General features: G+C 43.8%; 1 protein-coding gene across 1 annotated transcript in view; it reads right to left on the minus strand.

Moving 5' to 3' along the window:
- LOC308296777 (golgin subfamily A member 7B-like) overlaps positions 1-21,551 on the minus strand; it is a gene marked incomplete at both ends in the record, with an annotated part of 47,180 nt that overhangs the window by 10,615 nt on the left and 15,014 nt on the right. Inside the window, 2 exons of the mRNA XM_080740103.1 lie at positions 7,644-7,796; positions 10,383-10,508. Of these exons, the coding sequence (XP_080596229.1) occupies positions 7,644-7,796; positions 10,383-10,508 (279 nt within the window). The remainder of the gene's footprint in view (positions 1-7,643; positions 7,797-10,382; positions 10,509-21,551) is intronic.

Raw genomic sequence — 21,551 nt, forward strand, 5'->3', positions numbered from 1 at the left:
CGCTGTGCATTAAACTATTGAAAAAATAGCAGATATACAAGCTCACTGCCACGCTGGGAGCTTGTAGATCTGCTATTTTTGAAAAAAAAAAACGTGAAAAAAAAGTCTTTGAATATCTCAAATCCTTCTAAGGTGTTTTGAAAAAAACCTATGTTTCTATGTCATTGGTGCTCAAACGTGTGTGAAGGACCCCCAAAATTATATATAGCCTATTTACTATTTGGCCACGGACCCCCATCTCAAAATATTTAGTTCCAGGGACCCCCCAGAAGCAAAATTTGAGTTGCAAAATGTTCGCTTAAAAAAATACATATATTCAAAGATTTGCACACATTTTCACGACTTTTCAAAAATAGCAGATCTACGAGCTCGCAGCACGGCACTCGGTGCCGCGCTGTGAGCTCGTGGATCTGCTATTTTTCAATAGCTAAAGTATAAAATTATTAAGGGCCTTAGTACCTCAGTCCCACTTTCCCCCCCCCCTTGTGACGCCCCTGCCCTGGGGCCTGAGAACCCATGGAGAAGAAGAGGACGTATTGCTGCGCTGAAGTCATGCAGAAACGAGGCCTTCTGGACGCGGTCGCTCCTTCCTTTCATGTCGCGTCTCCTCCTCCTCCGCGGCGGTGCATAGATGGTATCAGGTCGACCGGTGGGAACGTTGTTTATTTACCTGCTTCACTAAATCATCCTTCTGAATGAGGATGATCAAATGTAGCCACCCAAGTTGATGCTTATGTGTGTGTACAATGTACAGTGGAGCGTTCACACACACACAGTCGTTTCTGTGTGTGTGTGTGTGTGTGTGTGTGAACCGATAAGCGTCCATACCAGGGTCGTCACAAGGGGGGGAAAACTGGGACTGAGTTACTAGAGCCCAAGCAAGGTGGAGGGGCCTAAATTATTGTATACTTTAGCTATTGAAAAATAGCAGATATACAAGCTCACAGCACGGCACTCGGTGCCGCGCTGTGAGCGTGTAGATCTGCTATTTTTTTTTTTTTTTTTAAAGTCGTGAAAATAATGTCCAAACACTTTAAATATATGCTTTTTTAAAGCAAGCATTTGTAAGTAAAATTTTGCTTCTGGGGGGGTCCCTGGAACTAAATATTTTGAGATGGGGTGTCCGTGGCCAAATACATATCATTTTGGCGGTCCTTCAAATGAAAAGGTTTGAGCACCACTGGCATAGAAACATAGGTTTTTCAAAAAACCTTAGAAGTATTTGAAATATTCAAAGACTTGCACAAATTTTCAAGATTTTTCAAAAAAATAGCAGATCTACAAGCTCGCAGCCGCGCTGCGAGCTTGTAGATCTGCTGTTTTTCAATAGTTAAAGTAACCTGACTGCGCCCGATGATGGCAGCAGTGCGTATGCCTGGCTGCATATTGCTCTGCTTACCATCATCTGGGATCCCTATGTAAGGGGGGGGGGGGGGGCATTTTTTCAAATTCTTGTGGCCGTCTCTCTATCACAGTCTGGGAGTGCCAACTCCAACCACTCATATTGGCCTGTCTGCATCCACGTGGTCTGCAATCAGACTCTATTGGCTCAGAGCCGCTCAGAGCCCGCCCGTAGCTGCCGCTGATTCGTCCGGCCCGGGACTTTACGAGCGTTATCAACTCCCCCCGAGAGATCTCAGATGGTAAAGTAGGGCGGTAGCCTACGCACTACTGCCACCATCTGGCTCAGTCAGGTTATAGTTAAAGCACAAAATAATGCATTATAATGCGTGCATGGGGGGCCCACAGTGAATCCTTGTACCCAGGGCCCAGAATCTGGTGTGACACCCCTGGTCCACACACACATGAGTGAGCTTGCATCTGTGTACAGATTCCCTGCAGAGAGAGTGTAATGTCCTTTTATGCTCACATGCATCAAAGCGCGCTGATTGCGCCGAACGAGCGTGTCGGGACGAATGCATGCGTTCACAATCACTCCCAACACGTTCCCTCTGACACATGACATGTGCTCTCTCTGCTTCTGCTTCTGCTCTGTGCTCGCTGATTCATCAACCACTTACTGTGCCCTTTACATAGGAGGGGATGCACGCATGGACATACATGCGCGCGCACAAGCACACACACACACACACACACACACACACACACACACACACACACACACACACACACACACACACACTTGATTCTCGTGGTGGCATACAAATTGGAATACTAGTAAGACGCCTCAGGGCAACAGTCGCGCCAATTCTTGACTATCCTTCTGGCCAGTGATGTATATCAGACCAATTACCCAATCTCAACAGTACCTGTTGAAATTGGCCTGTACCTGTACAAAATATGGGCATTCCCAGATATGCCCTTAATATTGATGATATCGGGACAGGGATCTCCATATATGGGCATAGAACGGACAAGGACGTCATTAATTTGCAAGTTTGATCTGGGAATGCCCATATATGGGCATGTCAGAACATGGTATACTGCGACCTTCGGTCGCAAAAATCGCACCTGTATCGGTATCAAACGCGACACACGTGCATATCTCCTTGTATGGGCCGTTCTGTCCGTGACGTTAGTTATCTCCATACATGGAGTTCCCTGCTCATAGGACACTCATACATACATACACACAAAGCCAGACGTAGGAGCGGTTAGCACTGCTCAATAACGGTAACCCTACTCTCATTGCTTACTAGTCCACTTGCCAGAATGTGAACCCTGGCATGTTGAGTACACCAATGTTTTATGTTAGAAATGTTGAGTATGGGTCCCCAGCATGTAGAAACTGCCGGATGCTAACTTGCATAATGTTGAGCAATTTTCATAATTTTCATAATTAGCTTTAATTAGCATAATCACCTATAACAATGGAAAATATGTCAAAAACTGATGGGACGATTTGAACAATATTGGAGTGGTTTTGGGGGTTACTGAGGATGCTGAATCCATTTCTGACATTTTCTAAATCCAAAATGGCCGTTTTAAACCGGAAATGGCCATATACCAACTTAAATGCCTGTAGGCCTACTATTTTTTTTTGGTGATCATTAGAATGTCTAGAACATGTACATATGTTATTATTGTGAAAAATATCCCCCATATGTAAATTAGAGCATGATTTATGATTTTTGATTTATGGCTATAAAACCTTACAAAAACATTTTTTTGAAAAAAACATTACATTTTCCTCATATGCTGCCATTTAACAATACCTTCGTACTCTTTAACTGCCATTCGTCTCCATAGACTTCCATGTAATTCATAGTGCACGGATCATGCACACCCATGCCTAGATAATGCACCACGTGTGTCCACATTGCTCACAGCTTTCAAACAAAAAAATCCGAATGGAAATCCGTTCAGGCATTCATGAGATAGCAGCCATTATGTTTTACACTGTTGTGAGCTTGGAGGTCTGCTACCTGAGTTGTATGGGGGTTGTATGGGGGTTAAACAAGCAATTTCGCGATCGCTATCATGCCTACTAACGTTTTTGGGGTCCCAAAACATTTTTTGAAAAACATTTTTTTTTTGAAAAAAAAATTTTTTTTTCTCAAAATGGCGGAAATTCTCGGGTTCCTCGGGCGTGGCAGGGAGGGACATCGCGAAATTCTCGGGTTCCTCGGGTTTGGCAGGGTATGAGTTAGGACTCCTACAACACCATCTGATTTTTTTTCAAGTATTTCTATATTCGGGCCTTAGAGGGTTAAAGCTAATTATGAAAATTATGAAAATTGCTCAACATATGCAAGTTAGCATCCGGCAGTTTCTACATGCTGGGGACCCTTACTCAACATTTCTAACATAAAACCTTGGTGTACTCAACATGTCCGGTTTCACAATGGGGCTCTATGGGCTGGCAAGTAGACTATACTGTGGGCCTGAGCCCAAAGTTGGGTACCGGCCGGGAACAACGAGGACCGTCCAAGCATCCTGGTCCTGCATGGGTCCAGCTGTCCCCTGGTTATATCCAGACCTCCGCCAGTCTGCGTCCAAGTCACGCTGCCGCCAGGTGTTTTTGCTCGGCACTTTTTTCCTTTTCGCGATATTGTGATATTAGATGCAGGCTTTGTGAAAAGTGTGGCCAATCCATGGCGAGCCAGGGGTCCACGGAGGATTCATCCTCCACAGGCTGCTTGTCTTGTTCGCTGCCACAGTTCAAGGTTACTGATAGCACCTGGCCGGCGAAGCCCAATTGTTCTTCTGAAGTGTTGTTAAATGCTTGGATTCTTTTCATGGCGGTAACAGATGTTGTCCAGGTCTCCGTACGGCCTCAACAAGCTTCTCCGTTGAATTGGAGATCCTGATCTTGATGTCCGTGGACAGATCCAAGGATCCCCGGAATGTATCTTTTTAGTGATATTGACGTTGGCATGGCGCCCAACTTTATCGACAACACTGCCAAGACAGGTGAATGTCTCCGTGCTCCTGTGTGGTCGCGTACAGTACCTCGTCTGTGTTTAACGCATTCAGGCCTAGAATCATTGAATGCTTTAACCCGTGAAAAATAGCAGATCTACAAGCTCGCAGCGCAGCACTCGGTGCCGGTGCTGCGAGCTTGTAGATCTGCAATTTTTTGGAAAAAAGTCGTGAAAATGTGTGCAAATCTTTGAATATGTATATATATTTTCAAAGCGAACGTTTGTAACTCAAATTTTGCTTCTGGGTGGTCCCTGGAACTAAATATTTTGAGATGCGGGTCCGTGGCCAAATACATATCATTTTGGGGGTCCTTCACATGAAAAGGATTGAGAACCACTGACATAGTAGTCTCTCAAGAACAGACTAACTGAGCTCCAGTTAAGTGAAAAGGACCTTTTCTTTGACGATGGCTGGCCAGATTGCTGACATAGAAACAAAGGTTTTTCAAAACACCTTCGAAGGATTCAAAAGACACTTATAGAATCGGGTCCAAATTCGAATTTTCACGATTTTTCAAAAAAATAGCAGATATACAAGCTCGCAGCGCGGCACTCGGTGCCGCGCTGTGAGCTTGTATATCTGCTATTTTTCCAATAGTTAAAGCATTCAATAATAATACACAATAATCTGTACCCGTTCTGAATGGGTTAACAACAAATGTCAATCCTTTTCTTGTAAATGGCTGCAGAAACTGCACAGTCAGGCAGGCCTCACATGCGGAACACATTGTGACAGCTTTTCTCCTTTAGAAGCTTTTTGCAAACAATTCACAAAGCCTTCCCTGGAGGGGAGATCAGTTTCCGGTATAATAGAACTGAAACGTATTACGGCCTGAAGGGACGTACACGTTTTACCCCCCAACAGTGACAGTAACATTGTAGGCAGGTATCTGTTCATTGTCCTACAGTGCAGAATACTAGTAAGACGCCTCAGGGCGACATGCGACCTCGCCCTAAAGGGAGAGGTCGTGCCAATTCACCCTTTGTCAAGTCCCGCCCGTTCTCCCGCCCCTCTTCACACCCATTGGTTGCTGTGCCTTGATGGGACACTCGGTGGGACACTCCATCCACTACCATTTTAATTCAGTTGCTTCGTATTGTTATTATGTGTGTTCAATTCTAATTTCAAACTTGGTTTCAGTAAAATGGAGCTGCTCAGTGGCAGAATAGTGACTCGGCATGTTTTCAAATGTTTTTATTTCTCCAAAAATGATGTTTTAGCAAATTCAACATAAATAAGGCGGAACCAGGGCGGGACAAGGCACATAGAGCCTTCTGGTTGGTCAATCAGGGACCAACCAGAAGGCCAACAAAGGGTGAATTCTTATATTGGACCAGTTACCCATATATGGAGATCCATGTACTTCATATAGTATATCCCATTTATGCTCATACATGGAGATCCAGCCAGCCTGAACCAGCCGCACAGATATGGGCTGTCTTCCTCCATTATATGGCCATTCCCATATGAAGTCCTGTTAGATAATTATGGGCTTAATATGGATGACATCAGGGATCCCCAAACATGGGCATAAAAGGGATTCTGTTAGTGGTTCCCATGACGTCACAACATACAATATATTTTATGCCCATACATGGAGATCCCATACATGGAGATCCCTATCCCTATCCACCTAATCCCTTAGCACTACAGTAAAATCAATGACCATACATGAAGCTAATTAACATTTGTTTGTTAGGTTTCTTTAGAACTTGATTATATTGTGTTTTTCTCTAGATAGATATCCATTTACATTGTTATATTGCTGTTAATGTACTGACCTATTATCTTGTTTATTATTGCGATGTTGTATCTGCTTATTGTAAGTCGCTTTGGATTAAAAGCGTCTGCTAAATGCCTAAACTGTAAACTGTAAACTGAACCAGCCACACAGATATGGGCCATGTCATGGCCATCTGGCCAGTGATATATATCAATGACATCAGGGATCTTCATATATGGGCATAAAAGGGATTCTGGGGAATACCCATATATGGACTTTTACATAGGTGATGTCACCTGTGATATCACCTGTGATTTCACAGTGATGTGTCAAGGGAACCAACCCATAGACTGTAAAAATGTGTACTCACACGGCTTCACTGAGACAAGCTGTGACATTTCTCATGGTAAACTGCGACCTTCGGTCGCAAACAAAACTTAACTTACAGTCATTGAATCTTGCTACGAGAAAGATTCCGACTTTAGATTTCGGACATGTGACATTAAGGACATGTGACATTAAGGACATGTGACATTAAGGATATGTGACATCAAGGACATGTGACATGTTTGGAGTGGGCTTGCTGTGTACGCCAGCAGCCCAGCCGTGTTCTATCATGAAAGGGCTTTCTCTCTTTGTGTATTTCGTCGGTGTCGGGTGGAAGCCTTGTATGTCCAAAACCGTTTGTTTTGTATTTATCATTTTAAAAATGATTTAAACTAATGAAAACTGCCGATCTACAAGCACACAACGCCTCGCACCGCGAGGCGTTGTGTGCTTGTAGATCTGCTGTTTTCACTACTTTTGTGCGACGGCCTTGTATGATGAAGCAGGGCTTTACTTAACTAAAATTACAAATTTGAAACTCGGAGATACGAGATTTCTGCCCGACAGTGACGATATATTTGCTTGATATCACTTCCATCTCACCACCTCAGCTCTGCTCCCTCTAGGAGGGGACGGGGGGGACGGGGGGGGGGGGGGGACGGGAGGGGGGATTAACGGTGAAAGGTCCACGCTTTAGTCATCTCATTAGAGTGCTCTTCCTGTCACCACGTTAGCAGCTGTACTTGCAGCTGGAGGGCTGTACGCGTCCCCTGTGGAGTCAGTCCCATGTGGGCCTGCGTTGCTATATAATAGAATAGAATATAAAACTCTCTCAAGACACAGTTCAGTCCCATGAGGCCCGTGTCGCTAACCCTAGAACACTGTAGAATACTCTCACAAGACCCAGCACTGTAGGGACCGCTAGTCAGTGGTGGAAGAATTTTACTTTAACACATCAACTGCCAGATATTAATTAATTCATCAGTGTTTTTACCTTATTTCCCCCAGCAACAGGAACGCACCATGTGGCCAGGATGTAAACAAAGAGCAGATCGGCTATTTTCACAATGTTTACCTCTTGCTTACTTAATATTTGCCAGTTTGGCCAGTCCTGTCGAATATTCGACTATTCGAATACTTTGAGGTCGAATAATTAGAATACTAAAAATCACTGTTGGTGAATGTCCCAGTATTCAGGAGGTCGTACCTTCTCGTATCGGGTCTCCATGCACAGGAAGACGATGTAGGCCGTGGCACAGGCCAGGCAGCCCTCCATGTAGGACTGTCCTCCTATGCTCTCCGCCTCCGCGTAGAAGGAGTTCAGAGTCTTCACTGTCTGCTCCAAGAGCGTCCGCTCGATCTGCAGGCATAGCATGGACACGCACACACACACACACACACACAGGCACAGGCACGCAAGCACACACACGCATGCGCACGTGTCGTGCACGCACGCACACACGCACACAAAGAAAAACACCATATGGAAGGAGTCAGTGGAGAGATATTTAGCCAAACTGTACAAGCAGGCTGTTCCACTATGACGCTGCCTGCCAAACACATGCAAACACACATGCACACACGCACACACAAATACATACATACACACGCACGCACGCACACATGCACGCACGCACAGCACACACACACACAGCCCCCCACCAAACTGCATTATGTTCTCCCAAAAATACCCCTCTTTCCACCAATTTTAGAAACAGGATTGAGGGACAGATTGAGGCTATTCGTGGCCTATCTTGAGACGCAATAAGAAACTCACAGGCTTGAAACGGGGTCGTCGGGACAAAGGACAAGAATGATGTTCTGACAATGAACATTTCCAGCAAAGTCATGCTGATTAAGAAACACCTGCTAACGTCCCCTATCATCACCTGTCTCTTTCTTTGTCTGTTTCTCTCAATCATTCTCTCTCTCTCTCTCTCTCTCTCTCTCTCTCTCTCTCTCTCTCTCTCTCTCTCTCTCTCTCTCTCGCTCTCTCTCTCTCTCTCCCCCCCCTGCCGCTTGGGAAGCTATTAATGATGATGTGTTTCATCATGGATGGATGTGTCCTGTGTGTTTTGAAAGCCTAAATGCCCGTGCCAGTCCATTAACACCCGCCTCGTCTGCCCTCGCTGCCTTCAATGACATTGTTCCTAACATTACTTGTGATCCCCAGCTAAAATGATTGATCGTTGTGCTGTAGGAACCAAACGGACCCTTATGGGTCTGTAACGCAGAGAGAGTGCAAACAGCCATTTGGCCTTGAAATGAAAAGGCTCGGGAATCACTGCGTTATGAGAAAGCCTTGTCAAATATTGTCAAATATTGCCTCTTATATTGTATGTATATTAGAATATTGTGTAAAAAATAAACACATGTCACCGAGCCCAGAGAGAACTCATCTTTTCTCATTACACTGTCTCGTCATCTTTGAGTGTGTGTGTGTGTGTGTGTGTGTGTGTGTGTGTGTGTGTGTGTGTGTGTGTGTGTGTGTGTGTGTGTGTGTGTGTGTGTGTGTGTGTGTGTGTGTGTGTGTCTGTGTGTGTCTGTGTGTGTCTGTGTGTGTGAGAAGATTGGAGAAGGATGTCAAATGGAACACAACCACCTTAAAGACTAATAATCATTCTGTATAGTATACAGAATGATATGTATACAGTGTATACAGTATGTATATCCCTGCACTGTCTGCATTGAATAATCTCGATACATGAAAACGGTTTCACTCTCTTCAATTGTACATACATCGGAGAAAAAAACCTTGTGGGGACAAATTTTAGTGTCCCACAAGGTAAGGGTTAGGTTTAGGGGTTAGGTTTAGGGTTAGGGTTAGGGTTAGGGTTTAGGGATAGAGGTTAGGGTAAGGCCACAGGACTTGCATAAAAATGAATGGAATGTCCCCACAAATATAGTAGACTATGTGTAATGTCCCCACAAAGTAGTAATTGCAAACCTGTGTGTGTGTGTGTGTGTGTGTGTGTGTGTGTGTGTGTGTGTGTGTGTGTGTGTGTGTGTGTGTGTGTGTGTGTGTGTGTGTGTGTGTGTGTGTGTGTGTGTGTGTGTGTGTGTGTGTGTGTGTGTGTGTGTGTGTGTCTGTGTGTGTGTGTCTGTGTGTGTATCCATGTGTGTGTCTGTGTGTGTATCCATTAGATACCACCAGGGACGTGCTGGGCCCCTGATTCAGCCCGGGAAAAAGAGTTGGAGAGGTCCTCATTGTGCGCTATAGAGAGATCTCTCTCTATAGCTCTCTCTGCTGCTACTCAAAGATTTGCCATTTCAGATCATGACAAGTGACAAGCCAGTTCGTCATTGTCGGGTGGAAACCTTGTATGTCCAAAACCATTTTAAAAATGATTTAAACTAGTGGAAACAGCCGATCTACAAGCACACAACGCCTCGCACCGCGAGGCGTTGTGTGCTTGTAGATCTGCTGTTTTCACTACTTTTTGTGCGACAACCTTGTCTGATGAAGCAGGGCTTTGCTTTGCGAAAACATTTACAAATTTGAAACTTGGAGATACGAGGTTTCTGCTCGACAGTGAAGATTTACTTTGTTGGCCGCCCAGCCCCCAAAATGGAACGAAGGCCGACATTTTATTTTTATGTTTTTCCTAATGGCCGGCCTGGACCGGCCGGGAATGAACCGGCCGTTCGGGAGTTGTCCCGCTTTTCCCAATGGCCAGCACGTCCCTGGATACCACAGACAACAGCCAAGCTACTGTAGCGCCGCTGCTAACCCTAGGGTTAGGGTTAGGGTTAGGGTTTAGGGATAGAGGTTAGGGTAAGGCCACAGGACTTGCATAAAAATGAATGGAATGTCCCCACAAATATAGTAGACTATGTGTAATGTCCCCACAAAGTAGTAATTGCAAACCTGTGTGTGTGTGTGCGTGCGTGCGTGTGCGTGTGTTTGTGCGTGTGTTTGTGCGTGCGTTGTGCGTGTGCGTGTTACCCTGCTGTGCAGCTCGTTGGGGAACTTGCTCTGGAAGCGACAGACGGTTCCTTGGCTGTAATCTCTCTGGATGAACACCTTGGTGGCCAGCGACGCGCTGTGTCTCAACTCCTCCAGGTTATGGAACTACACACACACATACACATGCACGCACGCACGCACGCACACACACACACACACACACACACACACACACACACACACACACACACACACACACACACACACACACACACACACACACACACACACACACACACACAGAGAGAGAACACACACATGCTGAACAGGGCATACGAGCGGAGTGGAGCGCGAGCGGCGTGGGCCTTTTTTGACGTGAGCGAGAGCGAGCGGCTTTTCAAATGGGTCTGAGCGGCTTTGGAGCGAGGATTTTCCTCCGCTCCTTGGAGCGCCGACCTCCTCCGCTCCTAGCCGATCCTGTTGGGGCCACGCGCCACATGTTGCCAACAAACAGTCTCTCGGATAGTCCGTGGCAGCGCAGCCATCATGATGAGCCATGTCGGCACCGTGTAGAGGAGAGGAGACAGAGAATTCCCTTCATCAAGATTTCACAAAATGTATCTACTGTATATCATCCACACAAGTAGGCTATGTTATAATACGTCTACCTTGTGTCAGTTAAGTTATAGACTATTATCATCGCCACCAGCCAGTCAAAGGATACGATTTGAAATGCAAGTGAGACTGATTTGGCTGAATGAAAAACACACGCCACGAGTCGCTTCCCTCTCTCGGTTGTGGTGATTAGCCTAATCAATAACCAACAGGATTTAATATTGCCCGTCTTAAAATACAATGCCTTAGATTGTCTTGACAGATCTCCATCAAGCCGAGGCTCACATTACAGCAGGCATTTGTGTTGGGAACACACTGGCAAAGGAGAAATTGTTTCGGACATGGTAGCAAACTTTTTTTTTTTGCTGCTTTTTGACGACCCTGAGCGGAGCGCGCGCGGAGCGAGCGATACGCAAATCAAGGTGAGCGGCGGAGCAGGGGGGAGCTGTCAATCAGATCCTTTCCTCATTCACAGATCTGCTGATCATGACATCACACTGTCATAATCCAATCAGAGCTCATGCCCAGTAAGGGAGCAGCCTTTAAATACAGCTTGCATTCACTATATGGACCTGCTTGTGTTGGATCTGAAGCCTCAGATCTGCTGCTGCTTAGCTGCCTCCTCCTCCACCCCAGCCTCCACCTTTTTTTCTTTTTTTTTTTCTTTTTATCCCACGATTTTTTGTAACCCATTTTTTCACCCGGTGCCAATTGCCTAAGCTGTGATCCTGGGCTCTACTCTCCCTCTGCCAACCTGGGGAGGGCCCCGAACTGAGCTCATGCTTCCTTCAATGCATGAGGAATGAGCAGGCCGCTTCTTATCACCTGACAGGGGGAGCTTCCCCGGTTGGACGTAGCGCATGGAAGGAACACGTTATTCCAACCAGTTCCATTCCCCTCCATCAGGCGCCCCGGCTGGCCAGGGGGAGGCTTTATAGAGACCAGGATTACTGCATGTTTTTGTGAGGGTATCTACCCTAGGAGACACGGGGAGAACATGCAAACTCCACACAAAAAGGCCCTTTTGCCAACCCCACCTAGGGTGTGGGCAATGATGACGCGGAGGAGGGAACACGCCCCCAGCACCCACAGTGTCCCCCGGCGGGAATCGAACCCAGGACCTTCTAGCTGTGAGGCGACAGCACTACTGACTGCGCCAGGGCTGGGGAACAATTGCCTACCTAGGGGGGGAAGGGGGGAAAAAATGGAAGGGGAGAGGGGGAGAAGGGGGAAGAAGGAAAAAAGAGGAGAAAGAGAGAAAGAAAGAGAAAACGAGCGTGGAAGGGATGAAAAATGCAACAGGCCAGTCTTCGTGTGCATCTCCCCAGTGATCTGTCCAAGTAGTTTATGAGTATATATGATAGATTCATGAAAATTGTGACTTTTGTCGATTTTAGGTATGGTTGGTGAGGATCCGAAGGTCGTGGGTTTGATTCCCACCTACGCCGGGTCAGGTGTTCGATTCCCACCTACGCCATGCAAAAATAAAACTCAATGAATGAAAGAAACGTCCTCATTGTTTTAACCATCTCTAAATGGACCACAAAATCAATTTTATCACCATCATCTAACCTATTTGTACTATTGTATTACTACAATATAACATGTAGGCCTACTGTACATTGGCACATATTGACAGATGCCTGTTAAGTATAACCCTTGTGAGACTGTACTTCATTCATAGATGTATTGTACATCTATTTATATTCACTGGTGATAGATGTACACAGTATACATGCATTTATTTATTCACTGTACATTTTATGTATTGTTACCCTTATAATTATTATTATTTTATATAATTATATAACATAATAATTATTTTCTCTTATTCAGAGATCCACTGCAAATGCAGATCAGTATTTATTTCATCTTGGTTTGGAACAAATTCACTTAGAAGTACCTTGTATTTCATTCATTCTAACTAATGCTGCTGACATTTCTTTTAAAATCTTACTCTGTATGAGTTACAACAAACAAACATCAACAATATTATGACATCTGGACTTATTTCCAATGGGGATCAACAAAGTCAACCATTGAGGTAAAAGCATAACATATTTCATTAAGTAAAAAAATGCAACTGCATGAAAGGTAAATATAATTTTAATCTAAAAGATTAAAATACAACAGGGTATTAATCCCACATACAACATAAACATGGTGACAACAAATATATATGAATACATCATCACTCTTGGGTGGAAACCCTGTATGTCCAAAACGTTACTTATCACTTATTTCTTATCACTATTTAAAAAGTATCTAAAATAGTGAAAATAACTGATCTACAAGCTGACAACACGTCAGCATCTTGTGGGCCTATAGATCTGCTAACATGGTGAAAATAGACGATCTACAAGCTGACAACACTTTGATGTGTTGTGGGCTTGTAGATCTGCTATTTTCACTACTTTTATGCAACACTCGTGTATGATAAAGTAGGGCATTCATTTACAATAAAATAAAAGGAATGGGACATGGTTTCTGCCCGACAGCGACAATATGTTGATGGCTCTGGTGGCATCACACTTTGCACAAGAATAATAAAACAAGTCTCAACTACATCACAAATTTAAGTAAGGGAGAGGCAAACATCTGCTCATTTATTTTTTGTTGTCTGCTAGCCACTCCTCTTTTGATATGGTGTCTGTATTTTTGGGCAGTGTACAGTATTATGTCCTGTTTCCTGTGTTCTGAACTGGCCACTTTCTGCATGAATTTGCCTGCACTGTCCGCTTGTTGAATCTGGCCGTGGAGGCGCTTCGCCTTTGGTGAAGAGGTGCAGAGAGAACAGCTGAGGTCTGGGAGACAGCAAAGGAGAAATAGAGAGAAATATGTATAATCAATACAAATTCAGTGTCACACAGGTGACAGTTTATGTTTGCCTATGTGATAATACAGTATGCCCATCACACATCAGATCCCACCATGGCATTATCTTTTTTTAGCAGCCATCATGAAGGGGCCATCTATGTCTGTACACAGACATTTGTATGTGGCACAGATTTACACACTATTATAATGTTCTTATTTTGATCATAAGATCCAATTACAGAATGTCAAGTCTCCATACAGGTTTTCGTCAGAATATGTATGACACTGATATACTGGTTCTCAAATGTTTTATTTGCACAGACCCTTAACTCTGAGTGTCTTAATGGTTTTGATTGAATAGTTACTTTGTTAGCAGTTCACAAAGGAAAAGCACAGTACAGTTCAGAATCAGATACAAGGTCTACTAATAGGATTTAAACCCAAGAAAGCACAATGGCTTGTTTACATGTGGGTCCTTTTGTACTAAATGTATAAGAGAAACACATAGATCTATAAACCACTAATTTGTTTGTTATGCTTTGTTGATGAGCCAAATGTAGTTTTCTCCTTTTCACTTTCATTACCATACTATATGACTCCTTATCTTAATGTTTCAATGACACTGACAATACCTTAAAAATATATATACATATAATAATAGCCTAATATTGCAATAGCAGGACAGTAACTTAGCTATGTAATCCATAGGATAGGCCTATATTAAAATGTCTTTACAAATAAAGCATTTACTAGATAGTATTGGCCAGCCATGGATCAAATGAAAGACAGTAGCAGACACCATCACCATGCCTATTGCCTACATGAAGAATGTTATTGTATATGTATGGTAATGCATTTCATGCAGATGACCAGACCATTACCATAGTAATTTGTAGAAGTCACGAAACTTACCTTGAGTGTTAGGATAACAAAGCCAGTGTCCAAGTGTCCATTCATCCAAAGGTCTCTAAGTGACAATTGTTTGTTTTTAACGTCGGACGCTGCATTGAGAGAATGTGGCTCACTTCACTCTACCACTGTTCATATCATAGCCATCTCGTGTGGTTTCTATTTGCTGATCTGTGCTCAGATGCTGTCTAGAGCCCGCCTACTGTATCCGGTAATGTGTAAGCCCACATTAAAGCAAGTAGCGTTTCCATATCCGCTCTGGCCCCAGACCGGAACAGCGACCTGAAAAGACGGCGCGTGATTGGTTGGAATCCCGCAAGGGACGGTGTGTTTTGATCGGGGAGGGAGGGCAGGGGAGGAGAAATGAAAAAGGAGTCCGGCGATTTTATTGGCAGACACATGGACGTGCGACGGGAGGCGTTCCGATTGGAAAGAAATCACCGCGGGGGAGATCTTCCATTGGCGACAATTGAACTCGCTCTCCTTTTATTTGGACGCGAGGAGCCCCGCGGTTGGCCAGTAAAGGAGGAAGCGAGGTAGGCGAGCGCTCGCCGGGTAGCGCCAGGGCTGGGGAACAATTGCCTACCTAGGGGGGGAAGGGGGGAAAAAATGGAAGGGGAGAGGGGGAGAAGGGGGAAGAAGGAAAAAAGAGGAGAAAGAGAGAAAGAAAGAGAAAACGAGCGTGGAAGGGATGAAAAATGCAACAGGCCAGTCTTCGTGTGCATCTCCCCAGTGATCTGTCCAAGTAGTTTATGAGTATATATGATAGATTCATGAAAATTGTGACTTTTGTCGATTTTAGGTATGGTTGGTGAGGATCCGAAGGTCGTGGGTTTGATTCCCACCTACGCCGGGTCAGGTGTTCGATTCCCACCTACGCCATGCAAAAATAAAACTCAATGAATGAAAGAAACGTCCTCATTGTTTTAACCATCTCTAAATGGACCACAAAATCAATTTTATCACCATCATCTAACCTATTTGTACTATTGTATTACTACAATATAACATGTAGGCCTACTGTACATTGGCACATATTGACAGATGCCTGTTAAGTATAACCCTTGTGAGACTGTACTTCATTCATAGATGTATTGTACATCTATTTATATTCACTGGTGATAGATGTACACAGTATACATGCATTTATTTATTCACTGTACATTTTATGTATTGTTACCCTTATAATTATTATTATTTTATATAATTATATAACATAATAATTATTTTCTCTTATTCAGAGATCCACTGCAAATGCAGATCAGTATTTATTTCATCTTGGTTTGGAACAAATTCACTTAGAAGTACCTTGTATTTCATTCATTCTAACTAATGCTGCTGACATTTCTTTTAAAATCTTACTCTGTATGAGTTACAACAAACAAACATCAACAATATTATGACATCTGGACTTATTTCCAATGGGGATCAACAAAGTCAACCATTGAGGTAAAAGCATAACATATTTCATTAAGTAAAAAAATGCAACTGCATGAAAGGTAAATATAATTTTAATCTAAAAGATTAAAATACAACAGGGTATTAATCCCACATACAACATAAACATGGTGACAACAAATATATATGAATACATCATCACTCTTGGGTGGAAACCCTGTATGTCCAAAACGTTACTTATCACTTATTTCTTATCACTATTTAAAAAGTATCTAAAATAGTGAAAATAACTGATCTACAAGCTGACAACACGTCAGCATCTTGTGGGCCTATAGATCTGCTAACATGGTGAAAATAGACGATCTACAAGCTGACAACACTTTGATGTGTTGTGGGCTTGTAGATCTGCTATTTTCACTACTTTTATGCAACACTCGTGTATGATAAAGTAGGGCATTCATTTACAATAAAATAAAAGGAATGGGACATGGTTTCTGCCCGACAGCGACAATATGTTGATGGCTCTGGTGGCATCACACTTTGCACAAGAATAATAAAACAAGTCTCAACTACATCACAAATTTAAGTAAGGGAGAGGCAAACATCTGCTCATTTATTTTTTGTTGTCTGCTAGCCACTCCTCTTTTGATATGGTGTCTGTATTTTTGGGCAGTGTACAGTATTATGTCCTGTTTCCTGTGTTCTGAACTGGCCACTTTCTGCATGAATTTGCCTGCACTGTCCGCTTGTTGAATCTGGCCGTGGAGGCGCTTCGCCTTTGGTGAAGAGGTGCAGAGAGAACAGCTGAGGTCTGGGAGACAGCAAAGGAGAAATAGAGAGAAATATGTATAATCAATACAAATTCAGTGTCACACAGGTGACAGTTTATGTTTGCCTATGTGATAATACAGTATGCCCATCACACATCAGATCCCACCATGGCATTATCTTTTTTTAGCAGCCATCATGAAGGGGCCATCTATGTCTGTACACAGACATTTGTATGTGGCACAGATTTACACACTATTATAATGTTCTTATTTTGATCATAAGATCCAATTACAGAATGTCAAGTCTCCATACAGGTTTTCGTCAGAATATGTATGACACTGATATACTGGTTCTCAAATGTTTTATTTGCACAGACCCTTAACTCTGAGTGTCTTAATGGTTTTGATTGAATAGTTACTTTGTTAGCAGTTCACAAAGGAAAAGCACAGTACAGTTCAGAATCAGATACAAGGTCTACTAATAGGATTTAAACCCAAGAAAGCACAATGGCTTGTTTACATGTGGGTCCTTTTGTACTAAATGTATAAGAGAAACACATAGATCTATAAACCACTAATTTGTTTGTTATGCTTTGTTGATGAGCCAAATGTAGTTTTCTCCTTTTCACTTTCATTACCATACTATATGACTCCTTATCTTAATGTTTCAATGACACTGACAATACCTTAAAAATATATATACATATAATAATAGCCTAATATTGCAATAGCAGGACAGTAACTTAGCTATGTAATCCATAGGATAGGCCTATATTAAAATGTCTTTACAAATAAAGCATTTACTAGATAGTATTGGCCAGCCATGGATCAAATGAAAGACAGTAGCAGACACCATCACCATGCCTATTGCCTACATGAAGAATGTTATTGTATATGTATGGTAATGCATTTCATGCAGATGACCAGACCATTACCATAGTAATTTGTAGAAGTCACGAAACTTACCTTGAGTGTTAGGATAACAAAGCCAGTGTCCAAGTGTCCATTCATCCAAAGGTCTCTAAGTGACAATTGTTTGTTTTTAACGTCGGACGCTGCATTGAGAGAATGTGGCTCACTTCACTCTACCACTGTTCATATCATAGCCATCTCGTGTGGTTTCTATTTGCTGATCTGTGCTCAGATGCTGTCTAGAGCCCGCCTACTGTATCCGGTAATGTGTAAGCCCACATTAAAGCAAGTAGCGTTTCCATATCCGCTCTGGCCCCAGACCGGAACAGCGACCTGAAAAGACGGCGCGTGATTGGTTGGAATCCCGCAAGGGACGGTGTGTTTTGATCGGGGAGGGAGGGCAGGGGAGGAGAAATGAAAAAGGAGTCCGGCGATTTTATTGGCAGACACATGGACGTGCGACGGGAGGCGTTCCGATTGGAAAGAAATCACCGCGGGGGAGATCTTCCATTGGCGACAATTGAACTCGCTCTCCTTTTATTTGGACGCGAGGAGCCCCGCGGTTGGCCAGTAAAGGAGGAAGCGAGGTAGGCGAGCGCTCGCCGGGTAGCGCCACCGTGCCCCCTAGCAGCCTCCACCTTTTGATCAGAGTCTGGCATAGGCTCAAATGTAATATGTCAATGTATTTGCTAGTGTACTACTATTGTATCCCTGATGGGGGGTTTTGCAAAAAGTTCCCTGATTTTGCTTGGCAGGCATGCATGTACAAAATCCAGGGAACATCTCCGAACGCGGAGCCCTTTTTAACTCTATTCCATTTGTTGCAATAAATGGTGAAATCTACTTTGATGTGAGTGTTTCTGACTGAACTAGTTTTGCTGGGGACCCCCTGGAACCTCCCTATAGTCCCCAAGGAGGACCAGTGTGTGCTATAGTATTCAGCTATAGCACACACGCACACACGCACGCACGCACGCACGCACGCACGCACACACGCACACACGCACATCCAACACCAAGTAGGACAAGGTGCTAAGCCCAAAGGTAAACAAACCGTAGACTGCAGTGTAGAAAGAAAGAAAGACACACAGCAGGGCTCCAGTTTAGAACTTAATTTAGTGCACTGGACGAGTGTTCAGGCCTGGAGTGACGCGTTGAGCTGGCAGGCTCCTATCAGACTAAACCTTGGTCTGATGAAGAGCCTGTGAGCTTGAACCGTCACTCCAGCACTCATCAGGTGGCGATAAATCACGTCTCAACTGGAACCCGCTGCAACAGCTCACAGTGTGTATTTCCCGTCTAAACTGCTACAGGATTCTTCTTGTGCATTTAGCTCCGTCTACAATATAATGTAATACCACGCGTTGTTTACTTGCGATTGCGATCAAATCTACACACATACAACGGCTCCTTTCCTAAAGGCGCTTCCACACAGACACAGAAATCTGTGTGGACGCACGCATCCCATCTCAAGCAACGAGTACAGTAACTAAAGTGTTCAAGTAATTGTAGTGGAGTATAAAAGTACACTGAGATGTAGTGGAAGTAAAAGTACTGAAAACTGTAAATACTCCAGTAAACTGAAAACATCTCAAAATTGTACTTAAGGCACAGTACTTGAGTAAATGTACTTGGTTACTTTACGCCACTGCCAATTTTCCTAATAGCCAACACTTTGAAAGGGTTTCCCTTTGTGTGCTGAGTGCTGTTTGTGTGTATGTGTGTATGTGTGTGTGTGTGTGTGTGTGTGTGTGTGTGTGTGTGTGTGTGTGTGTGTGTGTGTGTGTGTGTGTGTGTGTGTGTGTGTGTGGATGTGCGTGCGTGTGTGTATGTGTGTGTGTGCATGTGTATTTTCCTTGACAGACTCAGTGGGTCAGTGTTAACCGCTCCCCCGCGAATCTAAACGGCTTCCCCGGAGGATTAAGGGTGAGTCAGAGACGCTTGATTTGGAATGGTACTGGGCGGGAGCGCTTGTTTCCATTGACCATGACGGAGGCGCGCCGTCTCAGACGACCTTGATCCACGCGAGCGGTAGCTTAGTGAGCGAGTCGCCGTGTCGAGCTTTGCGAAGGTCGCATGAGCCGACTCAGCGCTGTCCGACTTACATACACTGGGGGTACAGAATAGTCAATCTTCATCCCCCCCGATTTTCGCCACCTCCGCGCGGTCCAAGCGAGCAAAAAGGAGCGCTCCCTAGCTCCGGTTCAGCCAATCAGACGCGTCCGTGGGCGGGGTTTGCCAAGAACTCATGTATGATTCCAAATAACGCGAAAGGCATGGAGGATAGAGGGACAGAAAGAGAGATGTAGAGATGGAAAGAAAGAGAAACATAAATACAAAATAGTGAGAGAAATGGAACGGGATGATTGATTTCATGTAAAAATGAGCACAAGTGACTTCAACATGGTAAAAATATCCTGAAGTGATATTCTCACTAGTGGGCCCTTATTATGCTTAATTTATGCCAAGTGATGAGTTGTACGAAGCTTGTAAATCGTCTATTTCTGGCGAGCGACACATCACACCAGGGACGTGCTGGCCATTGGGAAAAGCGGGACAACTCCCGAACGGCTGGTTCATTCCCGGCCGGTCCAGGCCGGCCATTAGGAAAAAAATACAAATAAAATGTCGGCCTTCGTTCCATTTCGGGGGCTGGGAGGCCAACAAAGTAAATCGTCACTGTCGGGCAGAAACCTTGTATCTCCAAGTTTCAAATGTGTACATTTATTTCGCAAAGCAAAGCCCTGCTTCATCATACAAGGCCATTGCACAAAAGTAGTGAAAACAGCAGATCTACAAGCACACAGTGGTGTGCTTGTAGATCGGCTGTTTTCACTAGTTTAAATCATTTTTTAAATTATAAATACAAAACAAACGGTTTGGGACATACAAGGTTTCCACCCGACAACGACAAAATATAACTCATGTAATTGGTCCACTGGCTTGTCACTTGTCATGATCTGAAATGGCAAATCTTTGAGTAGCAGCAGCGCTATAGAGATCTCTCTCTCTCTATAGCGCGTAATGAGGGCCTACAACCTTTTTTCCCGGGTTGAATCAGGGGCCCAGCACGTCCCTGCATCACACGACGAAGCACTGATCAGGCTTTATAAGCGCAGGCAGGCACTGGCCTATATTTCTATCCATTATTCCATTAGATACCACAGACAACAGTCAAGCTGCTGTAGCTCCTCTGCTATTATTATTATTGTAAGTAACCACGGTAGGGATGGGACGATACGCGATATTATCGTTTATCGTGATAAAAAAACACTCGCGATAATCGTATCGTGGAGATTTAATTCATCGTGATATCGTCCTCCGTCATGCACTGGGATCAATTCAGCTTTTCTTTGCCGAGCTGCATATCCGGTACCACTTAAACCCTCTATAATTGGTCAAATGTACTTATAATATACGTACTTGATACAGTCTTTTTTTCACTCTATCAAATGTCTTTGCCAAAAGACAAAAAATCTACAAGAAATCTACAAAAAATCTACAAGCTTGCGACGCGTTGTAAGCTTGTAGATCGGCTATTTTTTGGCAAATGTTCCACCTCAGGATAATGGATTTTGATTATCGCGGTAATATCGTAAATCGCGATTTATTTTGTCACAATAGTCGTGATATGAAATTTTCATATCGTCCCATCCCTAAACCACGGCAATGAATAAGGACGGTACAGTTTAATGAGTTCTTGCTCAAACATAAAAGTACGAGTCTCCTCCGCGTACGCAGACATCATACAGAGCCAACTTGTCAAGTTATAGACTGTCGGGTGTAC

This window comes from Nannobrachium achirus, assembly GCF_963921795.1.
Source record: "Nannobrachium achirus genome assembly, chromosome: 13".
NCBI classification, from domain to species: Eukaryota; Metazoa; Chordata; class Actinopteri; order Myctophiformes; family Myctophidae; genus Nannobrachium; species Nannobrachium achirus.